The sequence below is a fragment of the Phaenicophaeus curvirostris genome, chromosome 10 (genome assembly GCF_032191515.1).
Source record: "Phaenicophaeus curvirostris isolate KB17595 chromosome 10, BPBGC_Pcur_1.0, whole genome shotgun sequence".
Taxonomy (NCBI): Eukaryota; Metazoa; Chordata; class Aves; order Cuculiformes; family Cuculidae; genus Phaenicophaeus; species Phaenicophaeus curvirostris.
The window spans coordinates 23913050-23929203 of NC_091401.1; the positions used below are offsets into that span (position 1 = coordinate 23913050).

A 16154-nucleotide genomic window follows, 5' to 3' on the forward strand; every position below is an offset into this window, starting at 1 on the left:
GTATTTCCAAGAAGCTGTTTTGAACACTGAGCAATTTCTCCTCTGACATGCCCCAGAACTCCTCCACATCATCTGTTCTCCTCACTTGCAAAACACCTTCTCTCATTGATAAGGAGGGTATTTTTAACATCAGACCTCGGCAAAAAAAAAAGATCAACGCTGGCTGGGTGGTTTCTACTCCCCTTTACATACACCTTGCTGTCTTTTGCCTCAGCATTGCAGCTTCTTCTGGTCCTTTCCTTTTTCTTCACTTACTACTGGTTCTGCAATAGTCTTTGGTTTTGCTGTAGATTCTGTCTGCTCAGTGCTCGGGGACAGTCCTGCAGGAGGGACCACTAGCAAGTCAGACAAAATGACCCAATGCTTCTTTCTTCCTGAAATCTGCGACCTGTCCTCCAAACACACAAAGATGAAATACTCTGCTTTCAACAGGTGCTAACTTTGAGGCACGTGGTGCTTACGAGGAACAGTAACTGCCTCAACCTCCTTGTAGCACCAAGGAGCTCCAGGGAGCAGGAGGGACACTGCTGTAAAGTCAAACCAGCACTTGCACCAGAAGTCAGCCAGCATTTCTTCTTTATTAGTCAATAGCTTAATCTATTTTAATGATTATCAATGCTGATGTTGAGTGTAATCACCTTGTCTGATACAATTGCTAGAATCTAAAAGTCAACTTGATTTTAATGGTTTATCATTAGGAGTATTATTTAGTCAGATTAAACTGGTCGTAATTCCTCTGTAGTCATCATTTAAAAGCTGTTTGGAGCACATTACAGTGACCTCTCTCATCACAATATGAATCAATGCACTGTCTCCATACAATATGTTTTCAGCAGCAGCCAGCAAGCAGCCACATGGATGGATACCGAAGGACTACAAGATACTAATATTCATTCATTGTCCCTACTGCCCTTAACATTTCCTTAAAATCCACCACAGCAGTGGCTGGTTTTACCTCTCCTGGTGGTGCACGGACCTATTAACCCACAACTGTCAGAAGAACAGCTGGGAAACCCTCACAAACTGGGATTTGGAGGAGAAGCTGGAGCAGCCAGCAGTCATTTTTCTCAAGCACAAACATTTCTCTGTTAGGAAGATGCTATTTCGTATCTGTAGCATCTCCTGCTGCAATAAAAGATGGGTTTCTCTTGCATCTCTGAGGTTACATAGGAATAAGTAAGCAAATTATTATGGAGTAATTAGAAGATGGTGGCTGTTGTCCAGTCACAGATATTCCTTTGTCTGAGACTTCCCAGAGCTAGAGCAGTGATCTTGCAGTCACGGCACTGATGGCCAATGGGGACACGCTGTTCTGCTCTTCGAACCTGAAAATAAGTTGGTTTTCCTTGTTGTACTTCCTTGTGCTTCTGGCACAGCTGTAAACAATCCATCTCTAGAAGTTAGTGGACTAAAACCGCTGTGGGAGCATTTTCTGGTGCTTCTGTTAGATGCTGTGGAATTTAAAAGCTGGTTAGTAGGGAACGGAGGGAATGGGATCCCAGAGCAGACAACAGTCATAGCTTTTGCTCCATGCTTCCTACTAGACGAACCAATTTTCTTTCCTTTAGGTTAATAACGTGTTTTGTCAGAGAGAATACAAGCATGGCTTTAGAAAAACCTTAAATTTCAAGAAACTTTGAGAAATGGTGAATTAAGTACACGTTTCTCTTCTTGATAAACCAGTGATAAAACCCGATGGGTGATGGCCAGAAGTAACATAGACGAATCTTCTGTGGATGGTGAAGGACTGTTAGCTAAATTATTTGATTAATCTCTTTAAAAATAAGGTCCTGAAGACATTTTAGATGTTTCCTTTAGTTAATGAGATTTCCATGATAGTTAGAAAAATAAAATTAGAAAACAATGTCGTTAATCTCAGATTACATGCAACATGGGGGAGAATTAATAGTATAAAGCAAGAAGATTAAGACACTTTGCTTTCCAACAAAAGAGCTGTGATAGAAGCTACACGCTTTATTTTCCTGTCTGAGATGAACAATGAGGTGATCAGGATCTACCCTTTAGTCTCTAACCTGGTGTATTCGGGCACAGCTCTGACTTTGTTTTATGACACGGCTGGGTCTGGTTGAGCAACCAGGGCAACAATCTGGGCTCAGCAAGGGGTGACAAAGACCTTATGCCCTAATAAAACAGGAAACAGACAGGACAACTGTACATGTTTGATCCACTCTTGCGATCAAATAGCCAATTGGAACTAACATTTTCTTAAGTAAAAGTATTCACTTAACCTATCAACTAAATATTACATAGATATGAACTATCAATAAAGAACCATCATTGCTTCAAACTTAAAAAGTTAAATTATTTTCCATTGAAGTTTATTCTTTGAGATAATTTTATTAAAGTTTTCTCCAAACACAAGACAGTACTGCAAAAAATCAGCAGTTGGAAGGTACAGTCTCCTTAGTTTCTGACCTTTTTTTCCCTATGGCATTTACCTAAATCAGACACTTGCAATGAACATACGTATTGTACAAAAACATTCCATGGGATTTATGGTGACACAGAATAGTTATACTCCTTGGGACACACGGGTACTGGTGTATAAATGCTCTAATTCTTAAATATAAAATGCATCTGTACATAAGGCTCACAAGAACGCACACCAAGATTCTGCTTTTGCATCAAAAACGGATCCTCTGCACTGAAGCTGCTTAATTATAGGATGTTTTTTCTGCTGATGCATATAAACCAGAGTATAAATAAAAAAGGGCAAATCTTACATGCAGTGCAACTGGACTGAGCAGTCTGTAACTGCAGGGTGGATTCAAGCCCATTGAGAATCTCATCCACTGTCTTTAAACCAGCCACGATACTGCTAACTAGATGGACATGTTCATCTGAAAATAAATAGTGATCCCACGATACGCCAAACAAATATTTCTACAGAACCTATTGCTGTGCCTCCACATCAGACTTCAGGGAGAAACAGCTAAAATGGGAAAAAATCAGGAAAAAAAAATTTATATCTATCCTGAAACAACACAGTGAATATTAAATATTTTACTATTGGCATGTCATTTGCAAATAAGTAATGACAAATTAATGACAAAATAAATAATGAAAAGTAAGTAATAACTTTGGTCCCTAAGCAATTGCAGTCTTAAGTGTTCGTTAAAGTCATCCAAGAGTAAAATCCAACGAAAACAGGAGCCAGATCCAGCCCGACACTAGGCAGTCTCCTCGTTCACCAGCAATGGCTCTACTTCCAGTGCTACTAAACCCGATTGTCTTTCCTTCTGCTGACGATACAGGATGAATTGCATAGTCACCTGTTATTTTGGGGTAAGGAAGTAATTAACCAGGATACAGAGGTAGCATTTGCAGCACTGGCTTTCAATTAAAACCAAAATAAGCTGTACAGAATAAAAGCAGCCATCCATTTAGTTCTGGCACAGCCTCTGAATACCACAGTCTGCAGAGGAAAGCTTAAAACTTGCTGTATCTAACTCATGTACTGTAGTGTAAGTATTATCCATTTACTTAATCCCAACTGTGGAATTTTCTACATTAGCATATAACCTTTTTCAAAGCCTACTTAATGCTCATTTTCAGTACTTCCTTATGGTAAAAAGTTTAATCGGGTTTTACTTGCAGCACTAGAAAAGGGAACACACAGAAAAAATCTAACTCAAAACTTCCAATCCCCTTGCTTATACAGCTCAAATCCACACAAAAATATCCTTTATTACCTCATCCTCATGCTTGCGAGAATCCCAAGCATGAAATTCATTGGTAGCAGATTAGGAACAAGGTTCATCTAGGAATAACATGGTATCACACATTGCCCTGCACTGCTCCAGTTTCAGGGGTCTGAGCACCGTGGGCTGGGCTGAGAGTGGATGCTGGTAAGGAGGGGAGAGTTATCCACACCTCTTCCCAGCAACAGACCAGCAGGGCTTGACCAGGAAACAAAATTCTCATTTCCTACAAAATTATAGATGGTTTGATGCTTACAGGCATTGACACTCAGACAACACTGTGACTCAATATTTAATGCTGCTTGCAGTGCAAAATTGTGCTACTAGACATAATTCTTTATTTCTATTGTAAAACAGACCAGTGGAAATGCTGCCAGTCTAAACAGAATTAACAAGTACGTACTTGTCCTTCTTCTTGATGGTTCTAGCTCTCAAACAAAATTATTCACGTTGAGCATAGATAGCCTTTAGCTAAAAAGAAAATCATGGATATTTGGCTGGAATGGCGAGGGGAAGTTTCTCACTCTTTAGAATATTTGCTACATAGCTGAGGTATTTTAGACTTGAGTACTGAACTCAATTACAAACCCCTTTGTTTTCTGATAGAGACACCATTTTAAGATACAAAGTTATCATACAAACTTAGCCAGCTCTGTCCATCCTTTCAGTACGCTTTTCTATTGCATCCTAAGAAATACGCATTCAGTAAAGGTCTCCCAGTCACAGTAAATAGATACAGCAATGATGTGCAATGCAGAGCAGCAGGTAGTTTCTTTTGGTTCCCTAAATAGTTTCTCTGAGCAGGAATCTGACATATAGAATTCTACCATGACCACTTTAGATCAGTTAACATAACTTGGCTGTGGACAACGGTCGTGAGAAGTTTGAGGCAAATGTATGTAATTATTTTTAAAAATAAGGAGCGGGGGGAAAGAAGCTTTCAGGAGAGGAAATTCTCTACATCCTAGGCAGAGCCCCAAGAATTATCCCACCTTCCCAAAGCTTTGGGCCCCCAACCAAAGACTAGACAGGATTTCCTTCAGAGACAGCGGGTCAGCACTCCATTTTTAGTCTTTCTAGAGCATTATGGGGGTAATGCTTTCCTTTTAGAGCTTAGCAAGTCAGTTTTATAGCATATTCAGCTACCATTTAAATTTCCTGTCTTTCTCTTTTTTCTTTTTTTATAGGCCTCACTCTACTTGCAGCTGAGCCCGTCCCCGAGTCTCAACAGATGCACTGGTAGAAGACAACACCGCAAAATGGGAATCAGATTCACTTAAATCACACCCTGGGCTTGGCCAAGCCTGGGCTCTTGCACTGTGCATCTTCACTCTTGGCCACCACGCTGGCAACAGCAACAGAGCTTTTAAGGAGGAGTAAATTATAAACACAAGCTATGTGGAACAATCAAACAGTATTTCCAGAACATGGTTTTGTAGCATGCGTATTCAGCTGCTCATATTTTTTTATACAAACCCTAAACTGGCAAGACTACTTAATATTAAAACCAACTTGCTGCTCAAGCCTGACTACAGAGGGAAACTTTTAAGACATAAGCACGCAGACAGGCCAAAGTGGAGGAGACAACCAAACCGACTTCTCAGAGTAAAGTTTACAACAGCCACTGAGGTAAGTGAACCAAACTCGGTTCGTTAAATTAAACAGTTTAATGACAATTCAAAAAATGAAAGATTTGAGACAAAAGTAGGTATTTACAGGAGCACAGAGAATAAGCTGTGTGTTTGGCTGAGAAACGCTCATGGCTGAATTGTCAGGTCAGACTTGCATTCCTTGTGCAGTGTAATTAAATTACAGAGTGTGATGTTTTGTAGAAATATATAATGGATTCCAAGTAGTTGCCCTGCAAATCACAAAAGGTGCAAGAGAAGAGTCTGTGTACAACAGCGTGGATCTTGCTGAATATACTTTGGCTATCCAGTAACAACCCAGCTACACTTAATGAAAAGAAGTGCATGTGGAGGATCTGAACATAGTTCTCTGACAATAGGATGATGTCAAATAGGAAAAAAAAAAAGGCAAAAAATCTTGGTAACGGACTTTGCCTGAACTAAATACAAAGCAGAGTTGTTTAGTTTTGGTGGGAGCAGGGGAGGAAGGAAGCCAGGCAAACATACAGAAAAGGACAAAGTTTTCTGCAAAAATTTGCACTGGATTCAGTCTCTGAGAAACTTAGTGCTGGCCGTGGCTACAGCACTCGGGGCAGAACTGGTTATCAGCAGATTGCAAGATAAGTAGTATTTGCATCCTTGTGTACAGGTGGAACATTAAGTAATCACACAAGTAAAATAAAGTTCTAATAAGGTCCCACCGAGGAACACTACAATAGGCAGATCTGGACACAGCGTCTCTGCCAGACAAGGCACCCTATGAAACCCTGGGCTTTGTGGTTTCTTGAGAAACTCCAACCAACTTCCACTGCAAAGCAGCAGCTGGAAGGAAACATTTACTGGAAGAGAAAATCTTGCCCAATTTATAATTCAAACGTGTAATGCTATGAAACTCGTTTTAAAAAGAAACGGAGGACAACTCATACTTTACAAACAACTGGGTGCTTCTATTAGTTATTGAAAACAAGTGGCTTATTGTGCAAGCAAGTAACTTTAAGTGCAGACACCAAGGGAACAGGATGACCGTGTTAGCCCCTTAAACTGAGCTGAAACAACTCTGGTGTAATCCTGCACTAAGTAACGCTGGAGCTGCTGTTCCAGCTATGATCAGGAGTCCATTTGTTTCTAAAAATAGTCAATGCCAGCCAAGTCAGATGAAAGCAAAAGAATACTGCAGGAGACACAGAGTAAGTGAACTCTTAATCCTTGCTTGGACCTTGAGAAATGAGAGTTTATTTTCCACCTAATGAAACTCTGGACACTATCAGGAATAAAGTCTACTAGAATTAGGCAACTGCTACGACTACTCCTCAAAACAGAGACTGACTGTAACACAAATCATGAATGATGAAACATCTCCTTCTTAGAAATTATGAATTTTTGTTTAATTTCTCTATTTTCCAAAACCCAGCTGATCCTGTTCTTCATTTTCTGGTCTAATGTGACATATTGGTTTGTTAGATTCTTGATTTTCTTGCTTGGCAAGAGACAGTAATGAAGCTTTCTTTAAAAGCACTGACTTCCATACCTTCAGGGCTTCTCAAAGCAGGAGGTCTGCTTTTGTTTTCTCTTGATTACAAATACTTCATACATTTTCAGCTAACACTATATACTTGACTAGATTTCTATATGCTCTTCAACCTGATTTGGAAGCATCTGGTCTCAATATAATTTGAACTGGAGGACTATTAGCAAGATTGGATTCAGATTCCAATCAAGACAGAGCCCAGAAATGAATGTCATGTGCACACTGGCACTGCAGTCCTGGGGCAGGGAGCAGAGAGGGGGGAGCTTTGTGGCCAAGATAAAAGATCCTTTTCAGAGTACATCACAGAAAGGCATGTGCAAATGTGCACAGAGCGTACAGTAAGGGTCATCAAGATCAAATTCTACTGTTTGGGGTAAATAAATACTGTCCAATTTATGTTTCCAGTTGGGCGTGGAAGAAAGAGTTACAACTTTGTTCCTAGAATAAAAGACCCGAATGTGCAAACCAGCCACATGGGCGAGCAACGCTGACCCCCTCCAGTCGGCTCACGCAAAAGAAACTGCATTGTCTTATAAAAGACAAAGCTACAATTTATTTCAAAACAGGCCATGGACCGCAGTTTGGTCTCACCACTGTAGTGGAGAACTGCGTTCCCACGACGCAGGATGTTTTACTTGACTGCCCACTTAAATCGCCGAGGCTGGAGATGCAAAGAGCACAGATGGCCATGACAGTGTAATTTAACAGTCCATCCACAGGCCAGGGTCGGCTGTCCCATCACTGGTCTAATTGGAGTGGCTTACAAAATTACTTTAATCAGAAAGACAAGACTGATGCCCGAGAATCATAACTTCTGGAACCATTCCAGGTAAATCTGGTAAAGAACTTCCCTTTAATGTGGAACAGATTAACACAATATGCTTCAGCACGGTCCTGAAATCACTCTTCATTTTATCCTGTTTTATAGTTTGAGTGCATGGAGCTAAGAACCAAGATGTTTTCAGACACAAACCTAAAATTCTTACCGCAGGAAAAATCAGAAAACCTCCTCTTTATAGTCTTTTACACAAAAATGCAAGCTATAGAAACAAGACAGGTGACTATAAACAGTGAAGAGTAAAGCCAAGTATCACCACATTACTATTCACTCGGCTTTTAAAGCTAAATTAAAATCCTACTTTAAACATTTTGCTTTTATTTCTTGATCACAAAGTGCTAACGCTCAATCTAGACAGAGCATGACTAACAATAACTAACATACTGGGGCATCTTATGTTATGTCCCCTGAATATAAGAATAAAACTGTAGTATTTTAAATTTGCTCAGGACTTTCAAGAAACTGGCACACTACTCTAGGTAAAGGCGTAGTTCGTTAGCCCTCAGCAGGACTCCATGAGCTCAGCTGCTGATTTTCAGCATCTCAGTGCATCTGATTTTGCCCCAAATTATGCAGTTAAGGGTAGCTGCAGCATTTCTTTGTTGAGTGCTATTTTCTGAAACTAAGTTTGCCAAAACCTCATTGTTTGTCTCTGACGTTAATGCAATCTTGCAATAACACTTACAGTTTAACCAGAGCTATAATTCTATATTTACATTTAAAAACAAGCAGGTCTGGGGTTTGTTTTGTTTGTTTGCTTGTTTTTACATTTATCAGAGAGAAAAGCTAAGAAAAACAGCACAATGTGCAACACAGCCTGCCCTGGCCCAAAATTTTAGTACACTACATATTGGCTGTGAAATATTTTTTAACCTGTGCAATGTAGCTTTAATGTAGATATTTTATAAAAACTTGTTATTCTTATCCAAATATTATTATAAAAAGCATACAAACTATTGTTCAGAAATAAGATATTGTAATGGGGTTAGAATTATAGAAAATAATCTGATCTTTTTAAAAAAAAATCCCCTTTATTTCTATTTATGAACAAGCCTATCCTAAGAAGTTCCAGCTGTAACAGGAAAAGGATACAAAAATGTCTAGAAACAAAACTCCAAAGCTCCCAATGAGCCATGGAAGATGGTGTAAAAAATAGAGGGCCTGGAAAGATTCAGTAGCTGGCATCTTTAAAACAATGCTCAGTCCATACGTACAGTTTCCCATCATGGCTAATGCAAACAGCAGGTAAGAGGTGCCTTCTGTTGATCTTCTTCGGAACTAAATGCAAATTTTTACAGAAGAAATGTTAAAACAGCTATCACAGTAGATAACACAAAATATGATGGAAAAGGTAAAAGGAGGAATATGAATAGGCTTGGAAATTAACTAATAATTTCCATAATCAATCAAAATGCCTGCATACAATTGGCAATGTACATCCTTCGGGGTTTTTGTTGGTTTTGTATTGCTTTTTTTTTAATATACTCATAGTGAACAGCCCATGGAGAGAAAAAAGTCAGTAATGGCATCTTTGTGGAAAATGGGCTAAAATTCTAAACTAATTTTCTTCTGATTTCAACTTTTGATCCCGTGGTTGGTTACTTAAGGTAGAATGGAGAAAAGGGGAGATATCACTTGCTCATGACAACAATAAGACAAAGCACGTTTCTGCTCATATCTGATAAATCCAACTGTACATAATTCACTTCCATTTCCCCTGCCAATCAATCCTTTTCTATCAGTCAAAGACCATCATTTTCCTAAAATTCTCACCACTCTCCTCTGAACGAAGAAAAAAACCCTTTACTATCTTTATTTTCAGAGACTCGCAAAAGCAAAGTAGGCTTTCGAGTTCAGAGGGCTCACTGCTAGGGAGAATCCAACATCTAAAGCAACAGAGAGTATTTTGTAAAACAAATATACTTAGCCAAAAACCTACTCACATTTTTATACAGCTGAGGAAATCTACTTCCCAAGTAAAACACACAGGATATATAGCCACAAATGAAGCCTGACATTTCAATCATATCAAGAGAATTCTGAAAAAGAAAGGTACATACATTTTGGCAAGAATGTTTTCAGGCATTTCAGAGGATTAAACTGAGAGTCCACTGGCTGATTTTCTGGACAGAACTCCTTTCAAAGCAATGCAGTGCTGCTCTTCAAATGACCAAAGAGGGCTAGAAAGGGTTTAATCTTTATCTCACAACAATGCGCTCTGCTGCATCATAGCCATGACTGAGATCAAAACTAGTGCTGGGCTTTGGGATATGACACTAATATCAATCCAGTCCTCCTGCTAAAAAAGCCTAGGCACAATAATTCAAACCAAAACTAAAAACTGTAGCTATGGCCACTTAAAAAAAAAATGAATCAACCTGTCTGGAGGAAGCAAAACACTCATTTTTCATAGTTTAAGAATTGTTAGTTTTCTCACTCTAGCTGTGTTTTGAAAATAAGCTGCTTCCCTGCTGGGCAATGTTGCTGGATTACAATTATTTTACTGGCATTAGTATGAAGGCCATAAAATTGCTAGAATAGCCTGTGAACTTCCCGGCTGAAATGGCAGCAGTAGCAGGTACAATTGTAATTTTCTACTTTTATTGATTTCACTTGTGACTGTGTAGTCTCTGCGTGGACGTCAACAGTACCAAACGACAACACGTATACATGTTTTGCAGAGCAGCACATCCTAATGACCCAAGGGACAGAACAAGCCCAAAACACAGGAAGCTGCTAAAAGAAGCAATTTTATAACTTTTTTTTTATTTTGAGGCGTATGGCTCATAGTTAAAACATCCACATAGGGCCACATTTATGATTTCTAAGTCTTTGTTAGAAACATCATCTGAATTTCCTTACAGCTCATGAGCACAGAATCTTTTCAAGACACTTGTGGCTGGGATTTTTTTGGAATGGAAGCGGGTAAGAACTTACATTTCTTCTTTCGATTACTGCACTCCGGTCTCGGTTTCTTAGTAACAGCTGACAGGGTAGAATAACGCACAGTGCTACACACACTGCGATCCAGGTTATACAGAAATTCTTCAGGCTGTTGCTGCCTACAATGACATTCAAACAAATTAGCTGAAAAAATAACATCTGCTGTTGATTTAAGGTCACTTTTTGCTTGCAACATAAGTATGTAAATTTAAAGGTACAATTTCATGTATCTTTTTCTTGGCAGCAACCTAAGTCCACCTCTTGCTTCTTGGCTCTGTGCCCACCCCTGCTCACTATCATAGTTGTGCTGTGTCTTCGTGCAATGACTGAGAGGAGCAGAGCAGGGACAGGAGTGAACTTGTTAAACGGGTATTGCTACCCAGAGAGAAAATTCCCATACTCTGTTCATCTCTTATATTAGCTCCTAATAATCTGCTATTAAGTAAGCCTGCCCTAAAGATTTGGGGTCTCAATAACGCAGACTTAATGCTGTTCCACAGGCTTGCTCTGAGATTCAAAACTGATCAACTTGTCTATGATAAGTGGTATCAAAAAGCCCTTTTTCACAGCTCTAAGCACAGCACCAGCCCTCCCTCTCGGCTATGCAAACCAGTGCTCTGGAAGAGGCACTGACAGTGAAAACGTACTGCTAAAAGCCTGTGTTCCTTTCCAAAAGTAGGCAGCAGGAAGGAAATATCTTCAGCACTGACCTATCTCCAGTTTATTATCAGTTCCATATTGTATGAATCTGCTTTATCCCTATTTAGTCTGCTGGGCAGGCATCTGTTTTACTTCAGATTTTTGCTACCTCTGCTGCACCATGGATTTTCTTTGATTTTTTTTTTCCTTTTTCAGATTGATGGTTAATGCTTTTGATTTGATCCAATGTGAACAGAGCTTTCTGTCTTCCATTTCAGTCAAAACAGTAGTCCAGTGGTAGGCTGAATACTACAACCACTGCCAGGATTTTTCAAGCCCATCTCAAGTAATTTAATTCCCCTTAAATATGTTTTTTTAACTCCATGTATTGAAACAGAACACATGAAGACATCAAGATATTTTATGCTATAAGCAAATGAAGTCCGGTTTCAATCAGCACAGAGGAAACCAACTGAATCACACACAGAAATAATGCTTGCTTTCAAATTATACATCCATCTAGACAGCTCTGAGTAGAGAGTAAAACCATGGAATAAGTTAAGATATGGAACGAGATTCCACAAAACTCCTGCATTTTGTACATCTGTGTAAATTGAAAGCATTACATGGAAAATATTTACAGATATTATGTGCAAGAAAAGTGAAAGTCAGAGAAAAGAAAGGGCATGATTTGCACAAGTCTCTGATAAAAATGGAAGCAATGAGCCTAATGATTTCCACCAGAATTTGTGCACCTATTTTTTGATGCCTCTGAAAAAAATGTACTTAAACACTGTAGAAAATATCAAAGTAATGCATGTACTACATTATGGTGAACATTTTAATTGTTGAAAAATCTTACGTTTTGTCAGCTGCTGATTCTTGAGCTTACAGTAGACAAATTGTGAAATCATAATTATATCCATGTTAACATAAAAAATAGCAGTGACAATCTGAAAGAGAAGATAAATTTGCTTGTTTGATATACAAACAGTTCAAAATGCCTTAACTGCATTGGAGTTTTGCTTTATAATCATAACTTGAATGACAAATACCAAGGCAGTGCCAAATAAACCAAAGAAAGCAAGTACTTCCAGTATGAAACAAGTCTGAAACAGGTTAGATTGCTGCAGGTGTAAACCTTATGCAACAGGGACTTGCTGCTACAATTGCAACAGTTGCTCATTTTCCAGGATTCCAAGCACAAATTCCTACCTTGGCAAACTGATAAACCCTTCCTGCCCAGAAGCTCCACTCTATCAATGTCTATATTTGGGAAATTACTACTTATTCTATACATGGCAGAGCAGTGAACAGAATACAACACCATTTTCTTTCCCAGTATATACTTTGCTGTGCAATATTAAGTTATCCTAGAGTTTAAAGAAACAGTTTGAAAAGGACAAATCAAAATTCAGGAATATTAACAGATTACCTGAATTGGCAGTTGATTTGTTAAATAGCAGCCTATGAAATTGGTAAGATCTCCAGCTATCCAACACAGCAGAAAGCACAAAGACAGCGCCTGATCCACTCTTCCACTCCGACAGGCAACATAAATTTGACTGGCACAGAAGTAATCGTAAAATAGTGTAATCAAAAAATGTTTAATAAGCTCAGAAGTACATTTTTCAAAACCAGGCTAGAGAAAGATTAAAACTCTAACCACAAGAGACTATCACAGTAATACTCCACTTACCTTTTGAAGAAAAACTCAGTATCACTATAGCTCACCATGTCATCCTCTAACATAACAAAAGACTCAAATCACAACCTCATTACTGTTTCCATGTGCTCCTTCTTTGTGGCCTGCATTGAAATACCATTTTCTGGTCATCAGAACTACTTCATAAGCATTTTATATCCATATGCTCTAAATACCATCCTTCAAAATACTGAAATAAGAAAACCACTGCTATTTAACATAGAAGGACTATGAATGAACAATGCTTCTAAAAGAGCTGACAGCTACACTTAACACCTCTAAATTGGAGAACTGTTAAATTCACAATGGAGATTCCACAGCAATCCCAAACGTGAGTCCATCAGACGTATCTTGATGAATTCCATGCTCACTAACATGACAGCTTTAATGTAGAGCTCTCTTTCAACTAATATTTCTGAAAAGTGCTTTTGTTTTGCTTGATTTCCAAAGGCCTTTTACTAGTTCAGTAACTTATAACCCTTTTATGGGGACAGACTTTGGAGTCAATCCCATTTTGTTTCAGGTACGTTCACCTGCTGGGAGCACTTCTACTTTTCTTTTGTCATCTCCCATCTACGTATTTGAAACCAGAACAAACAGCGACTGATTTAGCACCACCAAAGTGCTAACTCATGGGCTCTTTCTGACCTCTTCTCGGTCCAAGTTTCACAAGCAGAAGCCAACACTGGTCACAGCGTGTGGTTTAAATAAACATCAAGCCAGCTCCTACTGCAAGTGTGCCTGTGCGTGCACACGCATCTCAGGGTGGAGAAGATAAGAGAGAAGAGGTGATTTATTCTCGTTTGCTCTAAGTGGCAGAGATTAGTGTCAAGTCAGTACAACAGAACAGTACATCAAGCTCATTTGTCAACCACCAAATATTGTTGCAAACATGAGCAACACGCTTCTCTGGCATATTATATCTGTATTATGCAGATAGAGAAACATATCCAAGATAAAATATAAAAAAAAAGGCAGCTTTTGAAAAAGGCTGCAGGCAAGATTACTCATGTTTGAATCTGAGGACTGCTTAAGACTTTAAACTTACGGTAGTGCAGCAAACAGAAAACAGACAATGGAAATCAGTCCTATGACAACGCTCCAATACTCCCACGCATTCTCAACACATTCTTCCAGGAGATGCCAAATCCATGGTGTTCCATTTATGCACAATCTCCTATTCTCTACTGGGGAGATATTGAAAGCATGTGTATACAGCCGAGAAGCCATCATTCCTGGATCGAGATTCAATTTCAGAAGTTTATTTCTGCCTCCATTTTTACCCCATGCAAATCCGCAAATCCGTTTACCAGTGCTGAATATCCTCTGTGAAAAGACCTCTGCATGCAGACGGATGCTTGGTATCTCATAAACGAACCTGCCAAATCCAAAGACATAAATATAGCCAGTGTGAATAAGACATTAACTGTACAATGCTTGCTTATATTTATTGCTTACAGAAGAGAAGTTAGACTTCCAAGTAAGAAAAACACTTTGTGGTCTACTGCATTCGTTAACTCTTGACAGAGATGTGACGCTCCAGAGTTATATCACTACAGCATTTTAGTCTGAGTTTGTGTTAGAGACCACCAGTCACACCGGGGTGCCAGCAATCTGCTACAGGGTAAAGCTAACAAAGCAGTTTATAGGAACTGAAGACCAAAATTCTTATTTTCATGTGCAACACTATGCCAATAAAGTAACAGCACTTTCTTCAATGGAACTAGACCGGACTCTGAACACTCTGCTCACACTCACAAAACAAACATGATGTTGCCTTCCATGCAACTAATTTCAGGATAATGTTATGGAAAAGAAGTCGCTTAGAACTCAGATTTCAGAAGAGCTTCAGGTTTGGCATTGGTGAGGCCGCACCTTGAATACTGTGTTCAGTTCCTGCCCTCACTACACAAAAGATGTTGAGGTGCTGGAGAGCATCCAGAGAAGAGGAACAAAGGTGGTGAAAGAGCTGGAGAACAAGCCTTATGAGAGGTGGCTGAGGGAACTGGGGCTGCTTAACCTGGAGAAACGGAGGCTGAGGGGAGACCTTATTACTGTCTACAACTACCTGAAAGGAGGTTGTAGTGAGATGGGTGTTGGTCTCTTGTTCCAAGTGACAGGCAACAGGACAAGAGGAATTGGCCTCAAACTGCACCAGGGGAGGTTTAGACTAGACATCAGAAAAAAATTCATCACTGAAAGGGTTCTCAGGCACTGGAACAGGCTGCCCAGGGAGGTGGATAAGTCACCATCCTGGAGGCGTTTAAAAGATGGGCAGATGAGGTGCTCAGGGATCTGGTTTGGTAGTAGACAGGTATGGTTGGACTTGATGATCTCAAAGGTCTTTTCCAACCTAGGGATTCTATGATTCTATGACTCTACTTCATCTTAGATAGCACATCAGATTAACTAGTGATTCAACATTGCATCAGAGAGTTTGGGTTACTTAATACTCCAGAGCAAAGAGGGAAAGCATCAGAAAACCGCAGAAGGCAAATGTACAGTACTCCTGCCCCCAAAATCCCCAGAATGAAACACGACAGTACAATATGGGTTATATTTTGAATCTTCTGTGATGCAAATGGTTGAAACCACCCTCATTACACATCAAAGCACTTTTGAACCTTGATTAAGATTCACAAAGTTTGTTTGCATAGAGCATCATTCACCGTTAAGTTAGGACTCACTTTGCTGGTCATCAAACTGCTTTTTCTCTTCATGAGAGTTCAGGTATCTGTAGTGTTAAATGCTGGACTAAGTTTTCTGTAGATACTGGCTGCCTCTAAAAAGAACCGCCCTCGTCAAACCTAAATGATAAAAAAGAACATGTTTTCACGCACTGAGAATTGACCTTAGCCTATCAAATAAGTTCAACTTATACTGGTGAAGTTAGACTTTGTAACCACTTTTGAAAATTATTTTTAAAGGTAAAAAATTTGAGTAATGTTTCAAGTAAGCTTTCCCATTCTGGCACTCTGCAGCTGAACAGGGTTTCACCACCCACTAAAACAGGAGATCGGGAGATACATCAAAGCACACAAAGCACTGAGGCAGCTTTTAGGTATGAACTTTCAAGCATCCATAAACATTGTAACACAAACCTTATACATTTTCTTAAGCTTCACCCTAAAATGTTCATTTCAAGGTAAGC

General features: G+C 39.3%; 1 protein-coding gene across 1 annotated transcript; it reads right to left on the bottom strand.

Annotated features, from left to right (window-relative positions):
• Positions 1-2344: 2344 nt before the first annotated feature.
• LOC138724824 (lysosomal amino acid transporter 1 homolog) lies at positions 2345-14963 on the bottom strand. The gene is made up of 7 exons (XM_069865151.1): positions 14052-14963; positions 12734-12863; positions 12161-12251; positions 10654-10778; positions 9660-9755; positions 8809-8994; positions 2345-3293 (listed from the first exon to the last, which is right to left on the bottom strand). Exons 1-7 carry the CDS (start codon positions 14234-14236, stop codon positions 3192-3194), a joined length of 915 nt encoding a protein of 304 aa, XP_069721252.1. The 5' UTR covers positions 14237-14963; the 3' UTR covers positions 2345-3191.
• Positions 14964-16154: the final 1191 nt, after the last annotated feature.